Source organism: Serpula lacrymans (genome assembly GCF_000218685.1).
Source record: "Serpula lacrymans var. lacrymans S7.9 unplaced genomic scaffold SERLAscaffold_9, whole genome shotgun sequence".
Classification (NCBI taxonomy): domain Eukaryota; kingdom Fungi; phylum Basidiomycota; class Agaricomycetes; order Boletales; family Serpulaceae; genus Serpula; species Serpula lacrymans.
Genome location: NW_006763298.1, coordinates 1,102,205 through 1,123,943, shown reverse-complemented (window position 1 = coordinate 1,123,943; position 21,739 = coordinate 1,102,205). Strand labels below are relative to the sequence as shown.

The 21,739-nt window shown below is 50.3% G+C and overlaps 8 protein-coding genes across 8 annotated transcripts; 3 read left to right on the top strand and 5 right to left on the bottom strand.

Annotated features, from left to right (window-relative positions):
* Window positions 1-571: 571 nt before the first annotated feature.
* On the bottom strand, window positions 572-1,824 carry SERLADRAFT_439792 (uncharacterized protein; the record flags this gene model as incomplete). Its single annotated transcript, XM_007320212.1, has 5 exons — window positions 572-847; window positions 903-1,170; window positions 1,221-1,563; window positions 1,623-1,717; window positions 1,766-1,824. 5 exons carry the CDS (start codon window positions 1,822-1,824, stop codon window positions 572-574), a joined length of 1,041 nt encoding a protein of 346 aa, XP_007320274.1.
* Window positions 1,825-2,248: 424 nt separating this feature from the next.
* Window positions 2,249-4,974, bottom strand: SERLADRAFT_362358 (uncharacterized protein; the record flags this gene model as incomplete). The annotated part of the gene is made up of 14 exons (XM_007320211.1): window positions 2,249-2,637; window positions 2,695-2,799; window positions 2,856-2,921; window positions 2,987-3,080; window positions 3,146-3,236; window positions 3,301-3,338; window positions 3,392-3,521; window positions 3,581-3,732; window positions 3,784-3,861; window positions 3,914-3,945; window positions 4,005-4,022; window positions 4,080-4,629; window positions 4,687-4,733; window positions 4,805-4,974. The coding sequence occupies 12 exons, from the start codon at window positions 4,374-4,376 to the stop codon at window positions 2,404-2,406; spliced, it is 1,335 nt and encodes a 444-aa protein (XP_007320273.1).
* A 475-nt stretch (window positions 4,975-5,449) lies between these two features.
* SERLADRAFT_393950 (uncharacterized protein) lies at window positions 5,450-5,940 on the top strand (the record flags this gene model as incomplete). The annotated part of the gene is made up of 3 exons (XM_007320210.1): window positions 5,450-5,475; window positions 5,498-5,894; window positions 5,916-5,940. The coding sequence occupies one exon, from the start codon at window positions 5,578-5,580 to the stop codon at window positions 5,863-5,865; it is 288 nt and encodes a 95-aa protein (XP_007320272.1).
* A 5,192-nt stretch (window positions 5,941-11,132) lies between these two features.
* Window positions 11,133-11,780, bottom strand: SERLADRAFT_471677 (uncharacterized protein; the record flags this gene model as incomplete). The annotated part of the gene is made up of 2 exons (XM_007320209.1): window positions 11,133-11,731; window positions 11,753-11,780. The coding sequence occupies one exon, from the start codon at window positions 11,610-11,612 to the stop codon at window positions 11,436-11,438; it is 177 nt and encodes a 58-aa protein (XP_007320271.1).
* Window positions 11,781-11,813: 33 nt separating this feature from the next.
* Window positions 11,814-13,312, bottom strand: SERLADRAFT_471674 (uncharacterized protein; the record flags this gene model as incomplete). Its single annotated transcript, XM_007320208.1, has 1 exon — window positions 11,814-13,312. The coding sequence occupies one exon, from the start codon at window positions 12,267-12,269 to the stop codon at window positions 12,000-12,002; it is 270 nt and encodes an 89-aa protein (XP_007320270.1).
* Window positions 13,313-14,746: 1,434 nt separating this feature from the next.
* SERLADRAFT_471673 (uncharacterized protein) lies at window positions 14,747-16,046 on the top strand (the record flags this gene model as incomplete). The annotated part of the gene is made up of 1 exon (XM_007320207.1): window positions 14,747-16,046. One exon carries the CDS (start codon window positions 15,127-15,129, stop codon window positions 15,379-15,381), a length of 255 nt encoding a protein of 84 aa, XP_007320269.1.
* Window positions 16,047-19,214: 3,168 nt separating this feature from the next.
* SERLADRAFT_371281 (uncharacterized protein) lies at window positions 19,215-19,647 on the bottom strand (the record flags this gene model as incomplete). Its single annotated transcript, XM_007320206.1, has 3 exons — window positions 19,215-19,357; window positions 19,413-19,509; window positions 19,567-19,647. The coding sequence occupies 3 exons, from the start codon at window positions 19,645-19,647 to the stop codon at window positions 19,215-19,217; spliced, it is 321 nt and encodes a 106-aa protein (XP_007320268.1).
* A 750-nt stretch (window positions 19,648-20,397) lies between these two features.
* SERLADRAFT_471669 (uncharacterized protein) lies at window positions 20,398-21,729 on the top strand (the record flags this gene model as incomplete). The annotated part of the gene is made up of 4 exons (XM_007320205.1): window positions 20,398-20,688; window positions 20,739-20,882; window positions 20,937-21,483; window positions 21,539-21,729. 4 exons carry the CDS (start codon window positions 20,430-20,432, stop codon window positions 21,624-21,626), a joined length of 1,038 nt encoding a protein of 345 aa, XP_007320267.1.
* Window positions 21,730-21,739: the final 10 nt, after the last annotated feature.

The window sequence follows — 21,739 nt, the reverse complement described above, 5'->3', positions numbered from 1 at the left end:
ACATGTCGACAAGTAGGCTATCACACGTCTCTATAAGTAATATTTCAATACTCAAGGAATAACTTACTGGCACTCATTTCCGGCACACCACTGCTTATCATATCTCGCGGTTTGTAAACCTAGGCGTCGTGCTGTGCTTGTTATGTCCACACCAACGCTTGCACTTTGCATCATGGTTTTGCATAATGCCTCAACATCGACGACATACGCAGGAGCATACCGCTTGGCTCGATGGCGTGGCGACTCTTGTCTATCATCCTCTTGTTTGACACGTGACGCTGAGGAACTATTTCTTTCTCGCTGAGGTGAGCGCGAAAGTGGACGGTGTAGGTATTCTCGCTCATCTTGATCCTCATTCTTGACACGCCTGTTGTCATAATCTCGACGTGATAATGAAGAACTATCTTTTTCGCGTTGTGGTGAGCGCGAAGGAGAATGGTATAGATATTCTCGCGCATCATTATCCTCACGTTTGACAGGTTTATAGTCATAGTCTCGGTGTGACATTGAGGAACTATCTCTTGCTCGTCGTGGCGAGCGTGAGCGAGAACGGTCCCGACGACGCTGGGAATCATACTAGGTTCCATGTCAGTCTGGTAGCATTAATGCCAGCAGGCGCAATGTCACTTGCCTTCGAGGAGTCCAGCTCGAGTAGCTCTGAGATACCTGACTCCCAATATGCAGTATCGATACCATAGTGCGCAAATACGCCCCTTGCCATTTTTTCGTTATAGACGAGTATGACAAGGGGTACATCTCTTGATTGTTCATCATGTGACATCAATTTCTGTATGCGGGATGGGATTGACGAGTCGTCCAACATCTCGGAGTCTCCATATTGGAAATTCTGGTACGTGCACTTCAGCAACTGAGTGAAACAAATAAGATAACAAGATATTTACCCCTTTGGAAGACCCTGGGTTTCCAAGGATACGGTTTTCTTTAACGCGTATGTGAGCGGTATCATTCACTCTTCCTGTGCTCAAATAAATAGGAAGGTCGAGTTCTGTCCATCCAACATCGAGAAGTTGAGGTTTCTTGAGACGAATGGGATAAGGACGTGTATCCCGCGTCCAAGGTGTAAATGCGAATGAGACAACCCTTATGGCCGTTGCCCAGGGAGTTTCCTTGAGACCAAATTTATGGATTTCAAGCTTTCCCTTCAGTATCCTGTATAAAACACTATTTCAAGGCAATAGAAAGCACAAGAAACAATGAACGTTAGCCGTAGTACTTCGGGAGAAAGCAAGTACAAGGGTGCATACCGCTGATGTTCGAAAGCACTACGTGGTATGCCACCATCTAGATTGACAGCCTTGATATATCCTTTATTTGCAGGACTATTGTCTTGTATTTCGCCTTCCCTGTGCTTATTCGACTTTTGTCTATAACTCTGAATTTTTTTCGTAAACTCCTCGGCTGTGCTAAAGGAAATCGGCGATAATGATATAAAAGCACTTGAATGCCATGATGAATTGGAAGGCCGGAGGCCAGCCAGTCGTGTGAAAGACAGCATTTGTTCTCTGCTCATTAGAACGTATGTTGCCCCAGACCGCAAAACCCCTATGTAGCGCATATGATAAGTGATACGTATTCCAAATCGTATAGACATGGTATCGTACCCAATACAAGCTCGATTCCATCGTTGGAGGGCCTCAAGGCTGGAGACCTGCTTGACGTGATAGCGCGTATCAGAGCCTTCTCATCGAATCTGAACCTATTTCGACTTGTCACAACGAGTGTGTAAAAGACAACAATCACTCACCATGAGTTAGAGTGAGCTCTGAAGCCGCCAATTTGATAGTATTCTGTTTCTGGATGCATGCACCTATACGCTTACTGCTGCCAGTGGTATGTTGACTTGGATGACCTGTGAATCCAAGTAATCTGAGGGTTAATTGAGACACGTTCTGAGCAAATATAGATTGTGTAGGTGGTGAAGGGGGAAGACGGGGTGGTAAGAGGGTAAGAAGGGGCGAGGACTGTAAAAGTGCATTGAGGCTTATTATAACTTCCCTGATCGCATGCCCAAGCTCAAACAGGCGCGCGTGCACGCGAATTCTTTATGAGCGCACGTGACCCAGCTCGTGACTAACTTCTCGAAAAACATAGAAAACAAGCAAAACGCGACGTCCACGCTGAGCCAGCGTGTCTTGTATCCCTACTAAACTCACAAAGAAAACTTACTATGCCACCGATATTCTCATCCGTTTTTCAAGCTCACAAAGTAAGCATAGAACAAACCTTTATTGGTGTTAACCGAGCAATTTCATCACAGGTATACATCTTCGTATCTTCAATCAACCCTGAAGTCCTCTAGTAGAAAAAATGGAGGAAAGCTGCCAATACATCGAAGGAACCAGGTTCGACGAACTGGACGAGTGGGCCAGCTCGTCCAAGTGTCTAAGCTTGAGGGACCTTGTTTTCAAAAGGGGCAGGTGAATCGGGCCATGTACCGTTTATGCCGTCAGAGTCACCAACAGAAGCCTTATTTACGTCCACATCCTCGAGCTTCATCGGTTCGTCGTGTGATTCCGAGTGTCTCCCATTCAGCAATCCCTCTTCCAAAGCTGAGCCTTCGACGTCCTCAAGAACGACCCCTCTGCTCTTATTGTCAGGTGTGTTCTTTTTTGTCATCTCGAGTAGGACATTAAAAATCCACGCTCGGATCATAATATTGGGGCGATCACTCACGACGACGAATACAGCGGAAGTCATGATTATTCCAGCGCCAATCATAGATAGCATTGTCGGGACTGTATGAAAGACGATTCGTTCCAGCACACCGGCGAAGATCACCTGAGGTGAGTTTCATTCAATACTCATATTTGCAGTGAGGCTCAGTGTATACGTACCTGGATATAAACTCCCATAGCACCCCGTGCAGCCGTTTCGCGCTGGAGTCCCATTGTTACAAGGGTCTACATAAACCAAAAGCCCTTGGCATCAAATTTGAACCGTACGTCGCCTAAAGCATCATACTGACCTGCGCAAAAAAGCCACAAAGCCCTATCAGAATCAACAACACCACCCACTCCCATCTAGTTGGATACACCACGGGTACTTCGCCGACAATCATTCTAGATGAAATGATGGATGAGTAAGCTTTTATCTATCACGACCCGCAGCAAAAAAAGACACGTACCCGCCGGTCGCTACGATAACGCACCAGAGCGAAAAGAAGGTCATTGAATGCAATGGATGCGCACGTTTTCCAATCGCACGAATTGAAATTACTGATCAGGGCAGAAGACTGTAGATTCAGATGCAGCACGTCAGATGCCAAAGAAGCATACGCACAAGCACCAGTTCCAAAGGTGACACCCAAAAGGGCCACGCTACAGATCTCTAATAAGTAGCCGTCTATGATGAAACGAGAAGACTTAATCACCCTACTGCCTTAAATCTCTCCGCTGGCGTTGCCTTCACCGCTGCATCTTCGCTGTCAGGGTTTATACTCTGGATATTCCCAAACAGGAACGGCGGGCGAGCGATCAAGATGACGCCCATCAGACTGCAAACTATCAATGGGCGAACTATTACGACAAATCCGACAAGACAGCAATATGGAGCGGCTTACTTCCGGCAAGGGCTTCCTTTTTGGAGTAATTTTCTTTGAGTATAAAATATCCTGCTACGGCGGTGGCAAGTGGTCCCAGGAATGTCAAGACCGTGGCATCGGCGAGCGACAAGTATTGGAGGGAGAAATACATCCCAAACAACCCGAAGAAGCTGGAGATACAGCGTTGGTCCCCGCCTGCAATGAAAGTGGACGCGACTCACCCGCAAAAGCCTCTGCAGGCCAAAAGCAATCGAACACCCTTTGGACCAAGAAAAGGGTCCGGGATTTTCATTATTACCCTTGTATATATTGTAAATGATGGGCCGTTTGCAAGCATTGATCCAGGCTTACATGTAGAGTACACAGCAAGTGAATGTGATCACCTATAGACGAACATGATTTACTTTCCACAAGTCCACCCTTCACACAACCCAAAGCTTACCATCCGCACCACTATCAACTATTCGACGATAAGCTCATCATGATGCAATTCACAACAGCCATCCAGCAGACGTACCTCTAACGCAGGAACCGGTGGGTCTAAGCTATTGAGTCCCTTCACAGCAACATTCATGAAAGAGAAGAAGAGCTGGGCGAATATAATTAATAACATCCCCGCATTGATGTCGACAAAGTCTGCGAGACGAGATCTCATAGTCCGCCATCGCTCTTTGATACCAAATCCGTCGTCTGACGGCGTTGGTGATAGAGACGTGGGTGCTGATATGAACGTCACTCCCTCTGAAGGGGTGTCTGGCGCGCGACTGTGATCGACGTCTTGTGCCAGGGCGACATATGCATTCTTCAAAGTCATCTCGCAAAGGATTGTCCTGAACCGTAGATATCCCGACGCACAAAGGAGCACGACCGTACACGAAAGTGATATCGATACAAGGTACGAGAAGGAAGTTTACAAACAAAAACACAAGAAATAAAGCACAAAAACAAAACGCTCTCACCCACTACAGTCATGCGCTATTTCGCCGCTCTGTTATTGGAGGACGACATTTGGCCAATCATACGGCTAAGATATGATGACGATGGGTAGGTGAGCCTTTCGCCGATACCTATAATTGTAGACGTCTCGGTCGACTGGGTCCTGAAAGAGGGTCATCTGAACATACCGTGAGCGTTTTTCTTCATTCGGGGTCGGCGGCGATCGTCCGAAGCACTTTGAAAGGGATCGAGAAAGTTGATTAGATTATCATGAACATTCAATTGTGGGCTAAACGTGCACTTCACTTTTCACGACAACGACCCCACATCATTGAATCGCAAGGAGGCGCAAGACGACAAGACGATCAGATGATCACCTATCACTTCAGTGCTTACCTCACAATCCAAACACCTCACATTCTCACCCCATTTCCATTCCTTGTTCTCGAACTGGTCGATACCATGTGAGTTTAAAAAAGAGACGCTCGAGAAGGACGGAGTCCACGGAGGGAGGGTGGCTGTAGATCGTCAATGATAGTATGAGTACCATCAAACCATCTTATCATTTCCGCACCTCGTCCCCCCCCTCATTAAATCGTAACTCTCCATTGGAAGTTCACACAGGCCAGCAACGATCCCCTCCCTCCTTCCAAACGTGGCGCAACCCAGCCTGAGACCTGCGAGAACCCGAGGACCCAACCACGTTTTTCGCATACCCCTCGAGCTCTCGAATCCATGACTGCCTAGTGTCGGTGTCGGTGTCGGTGTCGGTGCCAGTGCCAGTGCCAGTGCCAGTGCCAGTGCCAGTGCCAGTGCCAGTGTCACGCTCCTCCGCAAACTGTAAACCATCACGGTAAGCTATCAACGAAAAACGAAAGACGAAAGACGAACACAAAAAGAACGGAACAGAACAGAACAGATCTCAAAAGTTGGACACGATCGCGAACCGACGACGATAAAGAGGCGCCGCGCTCTTTCGAGTTCTCCTCTCCCCCAAGCAAGGTCTAGTTCTTCCCCACTCCGTCTTCGTCTTCCCCATCGCCCCATCGTCCCTTGGGAGCCACAACGACAACACAGACATGCATACACACGGACCCTCACCCCCATATAAATACAAGCATACGCACATACGCACAAGTCTGTCACCATCACTGTACGCTGAAAAGACACCGGCGGGGGGCGTTAACGTTAACATTGACACCGACGTTAACATCGATATTGACATCAACAGTCAACAGTCCGAATCAACAGAATCAATCAGAATCAGAATCAGAACCAGAATCAGGACCAGAAAAGTAGACTTGAAACAGGCCCAATCATCAACTTTTGAACCCTTGCTTGACGTCGTCGTCGTCGTCGTATCGTAGCCGTAACGTCATCGCAATGATAATGATAATGATAGCGAATATTGATAATGATAATGATGACGTTGGGCCTTGCAGCAACAATGGCGCACTTCTCTTTGAAAACCCTAGAATGCTCAGCCTCTCCTCAAGAACATATACAACCCCTCTTTATCTTCTTCTTCTTCTTCTTTACACACATCGCACACGTTGCACATACAAAACAAACATATAGATTGTAATATACTCGTACTCGGCTAGTGACATACACAACGCGTCGGTCTCGTATGTATGTATGTGGTGGCGGTGGTGGTGTAGGGAGGTGGAGGGGTAAGTAAATACGGCAAGTATGTATCATATATCATAGTAAGCAGTGTCGAAGCGTAGAAGCGCAGTGGGCGTAGCAAAGGGCTCCCCTGCGACTGGGAACGGGGAGAGAATGAGAATGAGCAGGGAAATAAAACGATATAAACACTAACAAGGGGAACGAGGGAAAGTAGAAGAGAACACGCAAGAAAAAAGAACATCATCATCATCATCATCTAAAAAATAGCAAGCAACCGTCACCGTGTGTGAACACCGAGAGGAAAAAAACACCACTGGTTCTAGTTTTTGGGAAAGAGGGATAGGGGAGGAGCGGCTTGAGATATGTTGCAAGGCCGCGAACAGTAAAAAAAGGAGGAAAAACGGGAAAAAGGAAAAAAAGAGCAATCAACCAATCAAATCAAATCGTAGATCAAGAGAAGAGAAAAAGAGAGAGAGAAAAGGCAGAAACAGAGACGAAGACGCAAGGGAGGCAGAGAGGCAGAGACAAAGCATGCAAGAGGCGACCGACAAATATAACAAAGAGGGAATAATAGAGATGATAGATGATAAAAAAAGAAGAAAAAGGATCAAGAAACACCACAAAAATCAATATGTATAATTTTTACTTTTGAACTCCCCGAGGAGCAGAGAAACACCCTCCAGATCCAGTGTAGTCACGTCAAACGATGGGGAGTTGGGGGACGAGAGCGTTTTTTGTATAGCTTTGAATGACTTTGAAAAATCCCAAAAGGTGCCGGTCCCATAAAATCCCAAACATGAAAACCAACCAGGGCCTCGTCGCGACCAACAGGAGGGGGGGGGAGTGTCGAAAAACCGATTAAGATATATTCAAGAAAAGGAGATCCATAGGATCGGTTGTTCCCATTCCTTCAATGTCGTAAATATAATTTTTTTTGGGTGCGTTCTTCATCGTCGCATCCATCGTCCATCTTCATCGTCGTGCACCGCTCATAGCTGCACCCCGTCCCCTCCCGCCGCATACCCCATCTGCTGCTGTTGCTGTTGCATGTGCATCGCCTGTTGGTGGTGTCCCCGCATATACTGCTGCTGAGACGCAAACGCCATCTGCTGCATCTGATACTGCTGTTGCTGCTGCACATACCCAGACGTCACCGTCACCGGCCCCCCCGTCGTCGTCCCCCCGCTCATCGGCGTCGTCTGCCCACTCGCCAACGGCGTACTCTGCCTCGAACTCGCCGCACTCACACTCGCACTCGCCCCCATCGCACTCATCTTCCCATGCGCATGCTGCAAACACTCATGTTGCCCACTCGCAAGTAACGCCAAGCCCACCGCGCCATGATCGCCCGAATGTTGATAATGATACCTCAACCCATTCATATTCTTATACCGTCTCTGACATTCCCCCACTCCACACGCAAACGGCCTCAGCCGCCTCTCCGCCTCCCTCTCCACCTCCCTCAGCTCCCCCTCGCTAATCCCCGCATCGTCCTCCCCAGCAGCCTCTCTTGCCGAACGCTTGCTCGCCAACAGGGCTTGGACTTGCTCAAGGTCTTTGGGAGGCGCGAAATTGCAACTGCCGTGCGTCATGTGGTATTTCAACCCGTTGGCTTGCTTGTAGCTCTTGTTGCAGTTCGTTTTGGGGCATCGGAAGGGTTTGGAGAGGAGCAAAGAGGACGCAGGCCTAGACAGCGTCGTACTCGCGCGTGGCGTCACCGTCGAACACGGCGACTTTAGCCCCGCACCCACGGCCATATGAGGACTCGACACGGTCGACGACGAGGCGCCCGTCGACATGGCACCCCCATGACTCGAAGCGCCACTCGACGGCGAAGGCACACGGGAGATGGCCGGCGTATTCGCCGGTGTGGCCGTCGTCGTGCTCGAAAAGAGCAGCGCAGGCGGGACACACCCCGGATAGGGACTCCCAGGCTCGCTCCCTGGATATGCTCCCATCTGTTCGTCGCTCGCGGGTGGAGACGGGACGGTGCCGGGCATGGATGACGAATAGTCCGAGTATCCCGCGTAAGCGTTGAAGGCCTCGGGAGTATTAGCGGCGCTGGGCATTCCTGCGGTACGGGAGGGGGGAAAGGCGGTGAGGGGGATGGATTGGCCATGGAAGGAGCGGGAGCGGGAGGGAAGGACGGTGGTGGTGTCGAAAGCGGAGACGGGGAGGTGGGGGGAGGGGCAGGCGGAGGTGGATTTGACGGAGTAGGTGTTGAAGGACTCGATGGGGTGGGAGGAGAGGGGGGTGGAGAGGGGAGTGTCTGGAGGTGAGGGACCGCCTGACGAGGGAGGAGACTGATCGACATCAAGCTCCATATCATCTGGGTCAAAGGGACCTTCCTGGTGGTAATTTGAAGGGGGGAGCTGGTGGGGATCAGGGAAGTAGGAAGGGGGGGGACCGGATAGCTGGTGCGGTGGGTTTGGGACGACAGGGAAGGACTGGTGGGGAGCATAAGGGTCTACGACGACGACGTGTACTTCCTCAAAGTGTTCCAAGAGGGCGTGTAGGTCGTTTAGGGTATGGCCGCAGCAGGTGTAATTACGACACTAGAGGAACGTTAATAGAGAAGATGCCATAAGAAAGCAGGAAGCTCACGAGTTCGTCTTCACGTTCAAAGGCGGAAAGAGCATTTATGATGGAACCGCGATCGCTCTCGAGGGAGGACGATAGCTTTCCACACTTGAAGTCAGTTGTACTAGAGGGGGCAAGGTGAGGTGATATTGAGCGGGGGGGAGGGGGGAACGTACTCTAGAGGGGCGATGAGCTGGCCAGGGGAGCAGCTGGGGTAGATGCGACTGCCGAATGAGCCAGCACGCCACGAGAGGGGCGAACCGAGGTAGTGGCGGGTGTATGAAGCAGCATTAAATGAGCCATTTGCGCCAGTGTAGGAGCCAGAGGCCATGGTGTAGTCATTTGAGTGTGATGAGGAGGGGAATGCGATGGGTTGCGAGGTGGCAGCCATGGGGATGGAGGGAGGAGGAGGGGAGAGATGTTGAAGTCGTGGAGGGGAGGAGGAGGGGAGAGAGATGTTGATGTCGTGGTTGGTTGGAGGGGAGGATGTCGGACTGGTATCTGTCTACGCTCGCTATTTAGCGACACGGTGGCTCCAGTGGTCAGCACCCCTCCCCATTGGCTGCCCTCCCCTTCCCACGCGTACATAACCTTTCCTATTTGCGGTCCGACCATCAGTCAACAATGCCAAACACGGTGCCGTCACTCGGCTTCTTGTCCGGGAGAGACCGGCATGGGTTGCCTGTGTTGTGGTGTGTTTGTGAGTAGTCGACGAGCTGTGCCCACAGCTCACATTTGACACACCCTCGCCTCGTACCTCGCTACCCCTCTCCTCAAGGGACACTCCCTCCTTTTGGCCTCCCGCGAGCGTCGTCAATCACCCCATCCCAAATTGAAACACATTGAAACACCTTCGTCCCCCATGACACTGCGTCTAGCGACCCTCGGGTGCGGTATAACGATATGGCTCTCATGCCAACAACACGCGCTAACCCTCCTCATCCCTCTCCTCCCTCTCCACCCAAACCGTCCATCACGTATATACACCTACTCCGTTCGGTCTCCTGATAAAAACTTTTACCACCATGTACCACTAACCGCCAGAATGGAAGATCCCACCGTACTTACTGATCTCTTATGTGTGACCTCTTTTTCAAATTCTATACTACATCCCATTTCCAACTCTCGGCTTCACCTTGGGTCCAACTGATCTCCCATTTTCGCTTACCACCCCCCACTCGCGTGCTCATCAATTCCAAAACTCTGATGCCGCCATCCCCTCAGATCTCTTCCGAGAACAGACACTGTCATTTGAAATATAATCATCATATTCAATCATCTCCACCCTCAGCCTCTCCTCGGTTTTGTGAGCAGTTAACCTACGATAGTACTACGCGTGACCTATAGGAGCTATTTGCCCGGTCACAAGACACTTGCCATTGATTGTCTAATCGGCACTACTCAGAAGAACCTTCAACCCTGTTGCCACGAGGCCATTTCTTCTGAATCCAAACATCTCTCCCAACCTCTCTTCTGGGTCTTGAGGTAATGCGTTCGAACCGTGACAGTGTCCTGCATGTGGATACAATGTGTGGTGTATAATGTCTCAACCCATTCTTGAATTTGTCCACACTTGACCAAGTTGGTTAAACGTGAGATGCTCAGCCTCACGTCACTTGCAACATACCGCGTCTTCTTGAAGCACGAAGAAGCCCTTCTCCTCCACACTCAATCATCGTCGTCTTTTTACCATTTATGAGCAACGAAAATGAAGTATGAACATCGGATCTCAGCTCTTTCATCTTACATTTGACAGAGAACCCCGCTCAAAGACCCGGGACACTGGCTGAAGCTTGAATCTCGTTCCTTTTTGGCCTTTACTTGACCGCGTCAGCTCGTCCAAAATCAGCCAAGAGCTTGTTCTGAATCCGAATCCTCGCTGGGGTGTGAGGATCTGAGGTCTGAGGCATGTGAGGTCTGAGGCCTGAGGGTGCAAGTCGACGGACGCTATGACTTGCGGGTTTTCCTATCACCATCAAGCTGCCACCCTTACCCTTGCTATGCACCCCTCCCGAACCAGACTCGCCGCGGCTTAGTGTCAACAGGCGGGCCTTTGGTGACAAATGTCTAATACAGTATTAGCAGCTGAACTTTCCACTATGGCGGAATATGGCCACTGCCCCCATGGCTCTGAATTGGCAGCGTCCATGTCAAAAAATCAAAATTGGGATAATTAGGATCTGAGACCGAGTTGACTTTCTTCGACAGCACACTTGGACTGTCAAGACACAGAAGCTTCAAAGGACACAGACCTGGTCCGGGACCATGCCAAATCGCGATATTGCGGTGGCAAAAAAACTCTCTGAATCCAAACGTTGCAATGCGCGCAAGTCCGCGACGCATCGTCAGGCTCTTAGCATCCCATCGTGATCTCGCCCTTGGTCTGGACATGTGCGGATCTGGCGAGTCTCCGTCCGAATCGCATGACTGTTTTCATACATACTGTATGAATGGATGGATACTAGTACGTTCGCTGTTTCGCTGACAGTGATATGTTCCGAAAAGCTAAAAGCTATATGGGGCTGAGAGTGGATACTATGGATGTGGTGCAAAGGTGCAAAGAGCCGATGTGCGGGAGTTGGTGACAAGGATCAGGAATCAAGAATCAGCACACGAGCTCCGGAGATCTGCAGGCTCAGGCTCCCCTATCACAATCGCTTTTCAAGTTTGACGGGCCATGATAGCATACCATGGACCCAAATCTCAAGTGTACACTCGCAACTGTACCTCACAAGGGAGTTTGAAGGTCGGTCTTGGCTAGCGAAATGCAAACAAGGGATGTACCACCACCTCCTTCACTCATTTCAAGCCGTCGCTCCGAATCTCCACGGTCGATGGCCGGTCCCCCACCATCCCCATACCGCATACCACACACCACATGCAGCACCCTTGCCTCGACCGACATCAACCCCCCCCCCTCGCGTGTGTACCTGCGAACCCTCGAGCTACTCTATGCCGTACGATGGTGCGACGTTGGTTTTGATGTCGATGTCGACGTTGATGTTGACATCACTGCGACCAACGACTCTAGAATCCCTGCCGGTGATTCCATCATCCATGCCTGCCTGTCTGTCCAAACGTCCAAAACGTGGAGACGAGCGTTGCGATCCGCCGTACTCGGGTGGAACGCGCGTCGATGTCAGCGTCCGGCTATGGGCTGGCGATGGCCCTAAAGTTGGCGTTGAAGCTCGTCGAACGTTGACTGCGGCGTCGCGTTTATCGAACGGTTATCTGGGTTATCACTTATCACCCACCACTACGCCTTCTATTTGCCACGATGCCCACATTTTTCCTATTTCTGTCTCGCCCCTGAGACGCACTCGGGCTTCCCAACTTCCCAACTTCCCGGCTTCTCAGGATTGCGACTTCCCAACGTTCTCAGATCTGAACCGCAACCTCCCATCACTCGGGGACCAAATAAAGGAACGTCCATGCCTATAGACGCCTTTCGCCTTCCGACGTTCTGATGCCATGGGTGCAATGAAGGCATTCGCACATTCAGACCATGATACCCTTCAAAGCCCTTCACGAGCTTCACGGAACTGCGGTCACCCTGCGTCATCAGCCCTGCACGGTGTCATGATCGTATGATTGCATCATGCGAATGTTAACATTGCCAACCTTTCATGGTTTGGGGAGTTCGGATGGGAGGGCCGGGGATACAAGTGTAACGCATTACTCTATTTTACGTCCTACATTCCAACTCACGTATTCCACTTGCCTGGATCTCATCATCTCGCTCCCTCCCAATTTCATAACCTGCCCCGTCCTGGTCCTGGACTCCCTGCGCGTCCTGCCAGCAATACACCCTGATTCCCGCCTGCTAGTTTGGCTGATCAGATCAGCCTAAAACGCGAACACGAACACGTTTGAGCACTCGACGTCTTGACAGCTTGCTGTGGATGTGAGTGTGAGTTTGGGTACTTTACTGGGCCTGGGCTTGGGGATTACGAGAGAACGAACAGCCACGGTGGGGGAGTCGGGTGGTGGTGGAGCCTGGAACGGTCAGCGTGGATCATGGATCATGGATCATCATTCAAGGTGTAAGTAGAGCCTTCCCTTCCCTTCCCTTCTCTTGGCTTTGTACGTTAGTGGGTTCATGTTGGCGGGTCAACGGGTCAATGCCAACGTCAACGTCTAGATCCAACCCAGAACAACATTGACAATCTCAGCCCCTGCCTCAACCTTCAACGTACTCCTGCACCGGCACCGACCCCTCCCGCAACTGCACCCGCCACTCGTCACATTAAAATTAACACTACTAGTCATCACACGTTAAAAGCACTGATCTGTGCGGCTGGCAAGACCGTCCCGATACTATGTATACTCGTAGATATGAGATCCGTTCGTGATCATTCGCATCGTTATCATTGTCTCGGTATGCATTGCCCTCGCCCGAACGCATACTGTACTGTACACTGCCCATGATGTAGTACACAAAGGCGTACGGGCTGGACCTCGGAGCGGGAGGGCCTGGGTCTATGAATAGGAATTGGGTATGGTTGGTCTGTTCTGTTCTAAGATAGCACGGACGGCGGCGCTTGGTTCGTATCAATGCCTTTTGTAATTGTTTTGTTCTGGGAATCTGAGTTGTTGGTGCGCGGTGCTCGGCGTATGGGTGTTTGCGTTTGTGCATACGGTATCCAGAACCGGGGGGGAAGGCTGGTGAAGGTTCGCCGCACGCCAGATCCTCCCCATCTCCGCTACAATCTCTCTGTCCCTTATTCCTTATTCCTATTCAGCACGGCCTTGGGGGGCGAAGCGAGGTTCGCAGCGATTGCGGGTATCGTGTATCGTGTTACTGTGATTACCGTAAAACGCCTTCCGACTGCTTTCTTTGAATTGAGCTCAAAGGTGATGCATGATCCCAATGCTCTTTTGAGATGCGCGTGTCGTACGTGAATGATTAAGGACACCCAACAGCCGTCTTTGGATCGTAAGAAGGGGGCGGTGGGGCTACTTGTGGGCTCGTGTGGGACGAGGCAGGTGGTTTACTAAGTGTCTATAGTCCGGACGGGATGAGTGGGTCATAGCTTTCCCGAGGTGGTTCCGGCCAGTATAACGAAACAACCCGTGCCGACTGCCGATTTGCCGAACCTCTTTCCCGCTGCACACACGAACATGAACTTTACTTGACCACCACTGCCCCACACCGAGTCTTTGTTCTTTGTACTGTGATACTGATAGTACTGCCTACGACCTTTACCGTCCCACTGCAAAGACCATGCTGCGATGATGGCCATCACCTACGCCGACAAAAAGCAAGGCTGTCCATGGGCCTGGCACTGCTTGGAACCCAAAATTCGAAATACGCCCTCCACTCATCCGATCTGATCTTGAAGTCAACGCCATCTTCCCAATTTCATCGGCCTTGTTCACTCGACACTGCCTGCTTTACAATAACATCGTGACAATACGCCGGTGAGAGCCAGAACCTTCCCCACCAGCACCACCAAAGCACGCGATACGATATGACGACCCCAGGCTGCACACCGACAGTGCCTCTTTTCTCCGCGTCCCCCCACTGACCAATCGACCTGGTCCCCGAGGCAGATAGGTTCTGCCATGCGTACGCACTCCATGCGAGGCTGGCAATCCGGGCTGTCGACGGGTTGTGACACTACATGCTGCGGTCCACCTGGACCCATTCCGTCCTTCGTCGGTTCCGCTTCCACGAAGAGGCCATGGCGAAGAGAACGGAGACGACGAAATTTGTCAATGGGGGCGCTTTTTCCAGCCAGTGTGGTTCCGGACATGGCTATTTTGGCATGACCTGGAGAGACCGGCACCACAATGACACGACACGACGAATCTGTAGGCTGAATTCTATCTGTGGGCTCGGGGAAAGAGCACTTGCGAAGAACCGTCCATCCGTCAAACTTGGTCCGTGCCAGATATGTTCTACCACGGCGGGTACTCCAACGACGTGACGATCCGGATGCCAACATGCTGTGGTCCGCCCATTTCATCACTCTTTTGTCGGTTCCACTTCCATGAGGGACCGCGACGAAGACAACGGAAACGACGAACTTTGTCAATGGGGGGCATTTCCAGTATGGTTCTGAACACTGTTAATTATTTTGGCATGACCTGAAGAGATATGCACCACAATGACACGACACACACTGCGCAGCTCTACTTTCCCCCCTTACAAGTGACGAATCGATTCCGGTGTCGACGAATCTGTAGGCTATCTATGGGCTCGGAGCAAGAGCACTTGCGAAACGGCCATCCGTCAAACTTGGTCCGTGGCAGATATGTTCTACCAAAGGGGTACTCTAACGACATGACGATCCGGATGCCAACATGCTGTGGTCAACCCATTCCATAAACCTTTTGTCGGTTCCACTTCCACGAGGGACCATGGCGAAGACAACGGAAACGTCAAAAATGGGCTTTCCCAGTATGTTCCGAGCCATATGCATATCAACGTACTACGGCGTTGTCTGATCGCGCACTCCGAAGTTTTTTCTCTCTCAAATGAACTTCCATTACACGTCTATGGAATCACTCGGTTACGTTCTGAAACTTTCGAAGAAGCCTTCACGGCCGTTTTCTGTTTCTGTATCTGTATTCCACTCCACTCCACACCGCCCTCTAGCTTCTATTTTCGTGCTATCCGCTACTACACCCCCCATGCTGCGCATCAGATTCTAAGCCTGGTTAGAGCTTGAAGAGGAAGGATGGTTTACCCCAGTGAACGGACCCCTTGACGACTCGGCCACTATTCAATAGCTGATATGAGGAACACCATGATCTTGACAATACAGACCCAACTCCCGATATCATGCGATGATAAGATCACGATGTTCCGTCGACCAAGGTATAGTATATCTCACCGCCGTTTTGATCGTGATAAGCCTCATCTGAGGTGCTTCTCAGATAGCGCTTTTACAGCAGAGTATGCCCTCATAAGCTCATAAGTATCGTATAGAGTGTGTAAGTATGTACTAGTACTATGTAGTACGAAACGTCGGCTTGCTCGGATGTTCTGAATCCTCAGCGACTTGAAGGTGCTGGCGTTTCCCCCGGATACTTCCATTGGCATCTATACTATTGTATCTCCATACTTGGGTCACCTTCATAACGCATTGATACCCGTCGTGATGACCGTGTCAAAGATCCAAGAACATCCCGGAGCGCCCACTGGCCACTTACCAAAACAGACCCTTTGTCTATCTACGATCACTCTCGTTTCTCTCAAGGCCCTCGCGGCACTCCGCGGTGCTATTCATTATACTGTATTGAACAGGTACTCATGTGTAAGCAGGGTGGATACTTATACTTTATGGAGTTGTGGCAGCACTCAACTCTGTGATACTGATAACTCGCGTAGCTGCATGTTGTTGATAAAACTCGACGGGGACTTTCTAACTTGGCAAGTACGAGATTGGCATGCTAGTACTAGCTCTCACTTCAAGTTGAGTTTGTTACCCGCGTCGATATCGCCATCATACGGATTTATGCCATATAGCTTGCATGCCATACCACACAACACGTCAGTTTACTCTATCGTACCTCGACGCCAAGCCTCGTTGCCGCGGCCAACTCGTACTCAACTCGAATGCTGAATAGACGTTCCCTTCGCAAATTGATTGTGATCGTATGGTCGTCGAGATGAGACATATCTCTTGTATCCAGTGCTCCAATATAACTTATCAGTTGGTTTTGTTACGTGGTGTAGGGTCTTATCACTCAGTCCTGAAGGGCACACCAGGGTAATGCTGGGTCTTGTTACGCAAATGCCATAACTTGAACTTGAAACTAACTGAACAGACTCGGAATATAGCATCCCCGCACGGTGAACTTGAACTTGCCGCCATCAACCATCTCACTGCGAAGTGATTATCTTCGGGACTCAGGCTCGACTAACGACATTATCATTCGACGTATTGCGATCATCATGGTCATACGGTGAACAAGACGTGGGTGTTGCGGCTAACGTTACGGCTTGAATGCCATGATGCCATGTCAATAATGATGGAATGATCAAGTCCCCGAGGACTTTTTCTTTCCTTCTTCTTTCTTCTTTGACCTTTTCTTTTCATGACAGGCGTCGATATTGATTAGGCTGCTCCCCCAGCCAACGGTCGGTACCCTGCAGCTGATAAGGGGCTAACTGGGCCTCTCAGTGTCTCCCGCGATTATGCTCAGGCTGGTGATTCGTTGTCCGGGTGCAGGCTTTTTTTTGATTACGCTCGAAGTTCATGTCATGTGAAGTCGTGTTAACGGAAGTTCATTATCATATACGTCGTGGTCGAGCCACACTCGAAAAAAAAATCCTTTCGCTGCTGTCATCGACCTTCGAGAGGGCTTCGAACGGATCGAACGGGGTGCAAGCTGCACATAGACACTTCAGGCTTTCGGACATTGCCAGAGTCTTCGCTAAGCACAACTGGATAATGGAAGTTATCTGTACATGTCAGGTGTGGGTGCCAATGTGCTGATATTATATTATATTATGAATGTCTCTCATTAACGCTGATCTACCACCCCTGCAGCCCTCATTCTTACGACCATTAGTCCTGGCTATCAGCGCTGGTGTGGCAGGTGTCGTCTTTATGCCGGCATGTGCTCGGGCTTCGATTGCCTGCAGGCGTTTTGCTTCTCGCATACCACTATAACATCCTTATCTGCCACCGGCGCATATACTATCTTGAATATGTCACAGTCTGACTGAGGCCGTATTCAAGAGCATTCGGTATGGTATCGGTATTCCTATATCATACTGCTCCTTTGGAAATTCCGTTGAAATCGCCATTGCATCCCAGGTGACTCGGGGATAAATCAGACATTCGAAGCGTGGAGATGATGAGCTGAGACAGTGAGACTCGCGTTCGATTTTGAAATTAGATTTAAAAAAAAAGGTCAAAGATGAGGGTGAAGAAGTTGGCAAGATGTGATGTGAAGGCGTTGTTGTTGCAGAGAAGGGCTGGAAGGATATGGCTATTAAGCTCTTTCGGCATCTTTCTGGGGCAACGCAAGTGGTATACTTATCCAAATGGTTTAGAACCTGAGGTCGAACGATGATCCGGAGAGTTCATTTCCTATTTTGTTTTGTATAACAATGTTGCCGAATTCATTCATTCATTCGTGATTCTACAGCTGATATACAGCTCTGAGACTCTGGGAACTTCATTGCAATTGCAGCTCACTTCAAAATCAGTCCAATTGCAAAATAAAATAAAACGATACCGCATCCTAAGCTCGCCCGGATCTAAATCAATACACGTGGCCTAACCATGCCGAAATGTCGTACCCCCCTCCTCCGCTGGCGTGGTCGAGAAAAGCGAACGATCGACACGGCAGGGGCGCGGTTTAGGTATAACTGATCATTCAGTCCAAGCCTGAGTTCCAAACGGCAATTGCAAGATGCTATTGGTTTTTTACCAGACGTAAACCCCGTATCTCGTGGACACCTCGTGCGCTCACGATCGACTCGTGCCGTTGGCAAGTCAAATCCCAAATTCGCAAAAAAAAACAAAACAAACACCCAAATCCGATACTAGCCTCCTCCCGGTTCTGATGATCAGAAGCGATCGAACAGGCTCATCAAGGGTGGGGAATAGTCACTCATATTATCAACCAAAGCCAGTTTAATAACACAAACGGCAACGTGCCCGCCGCATCGTGACCCGCCGGGCGTCTCCTTCACACTTAGGTGGCAAATTTGCAAAACTGCGTAGTACTGCCAAAACTCATTGAAGGTACCGGGGAATGGGATCATGAAATTTCGGGGTTTGAGTTGGGCCTTTTTTCTAATCAGATTTTCGAGAAGGATGGGCTTTTTAGTGGAACTTCCCCCCCTGGTGATATGTATTTATATTTGATACACCGATCCTTGCAAGACAGGGGCTTCACCGACGCCGACGATCGCTGGGGTTGCGCCGAGCAACCTGACCTTGTCGCTGCTTGCCCTCGCCTTATCACTGAGAAGTCGGACGATTAACACTCTGGCTATCATCGCTATGGAGAAATTCTAAAGAGAATCCATCAGTACCATAGTATTCACCGTACCAATCTTGTGGATGTCTCGCTGTTACTTTTTGTCATGGGCACAAGCTCACTTTGTAGCACAGCAACCCCAGCAGGCACCAGGTCTATTTAAATCAGATAATATCGTATCTCATTTGATAACAAATAAGAGGTCCACACTCTCATTCCCCTAGCGTAAGCTGTTACCAATACGTGGAGGTCCGAGAATGATAACTTGTAGTAATGAAGTCCGAAGTACCCTGCGCTGTAGCGTGAAGTAAGCTTGAAGTCATAATGAAATCCCCAAACAACGTTTTACTCGGCCCCGTTCTGACCGCGAGAAATAAAATGTAGATACTAATCCAGTCCAGGACCATGCGCTCCAGAGTCAAGGCGCTGTGCTGATCATGCAAAGCCCCATAATTTCATAGCGGATCTTCATTCAGGGTAACGCCGAGAGCCACCACCTTTTCTGAGCTGTGGATCTTCAAGCGTGGTATATTGCATTTCCAAGCCAAGTGCCCGCGAAAGGTTAGCGGACGAAAATTCGCTTTGACCGCATAGGCCTAGCGCTTCCGACCCTGCCAGTTTCTTGCTGATACATTCGGTAGGCTTCTCGCAGATGATCTGGGGAAAGGGGCCCAGTTTCGCCCCTTCGAGCTTGTACGGCTCGTGCTGTTTGAGCCGAGTTAGATGGCGAACGATGGCTTTGGGGTGAGAAGCGGCTTACCTTTCTCTACGATTTCTCCAACAAATACTTTTGCGAAACCAGCCACTATTTGAGCTACGGGCTGGGATACCTGCTGGCCGATCGTTTGTTGAATCACCTATCACAGAAAGATGTAAGCTACGGCGTGGTAGACAGTCATATGAAAGATAATCACCCTGCGGACGGCCTGCTTAGGTAGGGCATGGCGACGATAAGCTTCAAAGCGATCATACTGCGCCGGACTGAAGTTGTCCATGAGAACTCTGTAAGATGCTAGTCAGCTACGATACCGATACGAGTCCGTAGTGAGTCTTACTTGAGATTATCCTTCGACTGGCTTTGCCAAGATAATTGAGCAGAGTAATCGTCGTCTGCCATAGCAGGTAAAAGTTCGTCCTCCCCTTCTTGATCTTCGTCTCCTCCTTGGCCACTCGGCCTTTGCGGTTGAGTGCCAGGAACGGCCACAGCGACCACAGGCATATCCGTCGTCCCCGTATCAAGATTCTGTTCTCCGCCTCCGTCCGCCATACCCTGGGGCTGTTGTTGCTGACTCGCCCCACCTGCAGCAGGTGCATTATCCTGCGGAGGGATCGTCAACTCTATCACGTTGTTGGTGTTCTGGGGAACTGGGCTTTGAGAGGCTTGCGACCATTGTACGGGTGTGAATGGGCTGGAAGGTGCGGGAGGCGAGCCTTGTGTGGGTTGACGCTGTGATTCAGTTGTGTTTGGAAGCGCTCCTCGTGGTTTTCGTCCTCGTTTGGCTCCTACAGCAACTGCGCCTCTGCCACGTCCGCGAGGGGTCGGGGTTGCGGGGGGTGCAGCGGTGGGGATATGGGCGTATGAGCCTGGAGGAGGATAACCGGGATATGGTGTGGTCATTGGAAAGGATGGATAGGAAGAGTATGGTACAAAAGGTAAGAAACACCAGTAAGGATGGAGTGGCGGAGTGTCGTAAATGATGACTAATAGACGCCCATGGACATCCAACGATGGTGGTGAACTTTGCTCAACCGAGGCTCAGAGCACAAAAGCATCAACATGGCTCGCAGCATATACAGCCCCTCCCCTCCTCCCCGCTCGCCGTCGCCCTCGTTCTCAAGCGTATCTATCATCGACGACGACGATACTTCATTTAGCGAGGGAGGTGACCCTGGTCCGTCGGTTTCTCGCCCAGGTTCTCCAGCACCCGCCGCCAACGCCCAGGAAGACCAGGAAGCTGACACAGTTACCTGTCTTTGGGACGACTGTGGCATCATATTCACCCATCTTCCAACCCTCATCGACCATATTCACCACGGTAAGCCACCAGCTTATAATCCTTATCTCAGCTCACGGTATTGTGCACAGAGCATATTGGCGTACACAAATCAAACTACACCTGCGAATGGTCTACTTGTTCACGAAGGGGTCTCGCTCAGACTTCGCGATTCGCTCTTATCTCACATATCCGTTCCCATACGGGAGAGAAGCCGTTCACCTGTTCTCGACCAGGTAGGTTCTTGAGCTTCTATTATATAAAGACCCTCGTTTATATGGGATGTGTAGAATGCGACAAGTCCTTCACTCGTTCGGATGCCCTCGCGAAGCACATGCGTCTTCAGCACAATATGCCACCCCCACCATCAGGCAGAGGGGGAAATCGAAAGCGAAAAAGAGACGAACCTGAGCCAGAGCCCCCAGCAGTCGTTCACCCCACTAGCGGTTTCAACACTTTCAAGATCGAACCCCAGACGCCCTCCGAGCTTCACGATGATGGAGGCATCCTTTCACCCGTTGACCAGAGAGGAGACTACTTTGGCTACCAAGGTGGGCCTGGCCCATCTAGTCCGGGGAGCACTTCGCTAGATCTGTTGGATGACGGGGATGATGGACTACCCCCTCATCTGGCTCGAGCTACGGACCCAGCCACAGGGCTGATCTATGGGCGTTCTCCTGACATGATCAGATACCTAGTTATGAAAGCAAAACACAGATATGCATTGGAGCAACATGCCTATCTAATCGAAGAACTACGCGTTTGGAGAGCTGAGCTAAAGCGTGAAAAAGAGGCGAAGGAGGCTCTATTTGACGATGTCTTGCGCGTTACTTTTGGGTGAGTGGCGTCTGCTTGCTTTTTTTGGCAATGATAATTGAGTTGGGAGTGATAGACCACAAGCCGAGCCACTGTTGGCCCCGTTGCCTCCAATGTATCCTACAAACCATATTCGTCAGCCGGTTGCACCAAGAGAGGGATAGAGCTATTGCCGCTAGATTCATTGTAGAGTATAATTATTTGTTGGTGAGGCACTATAATATCATGCTTACCATTTCATGAAAATCATAATCTTGTGAGGCGAGTGGTTACGAGA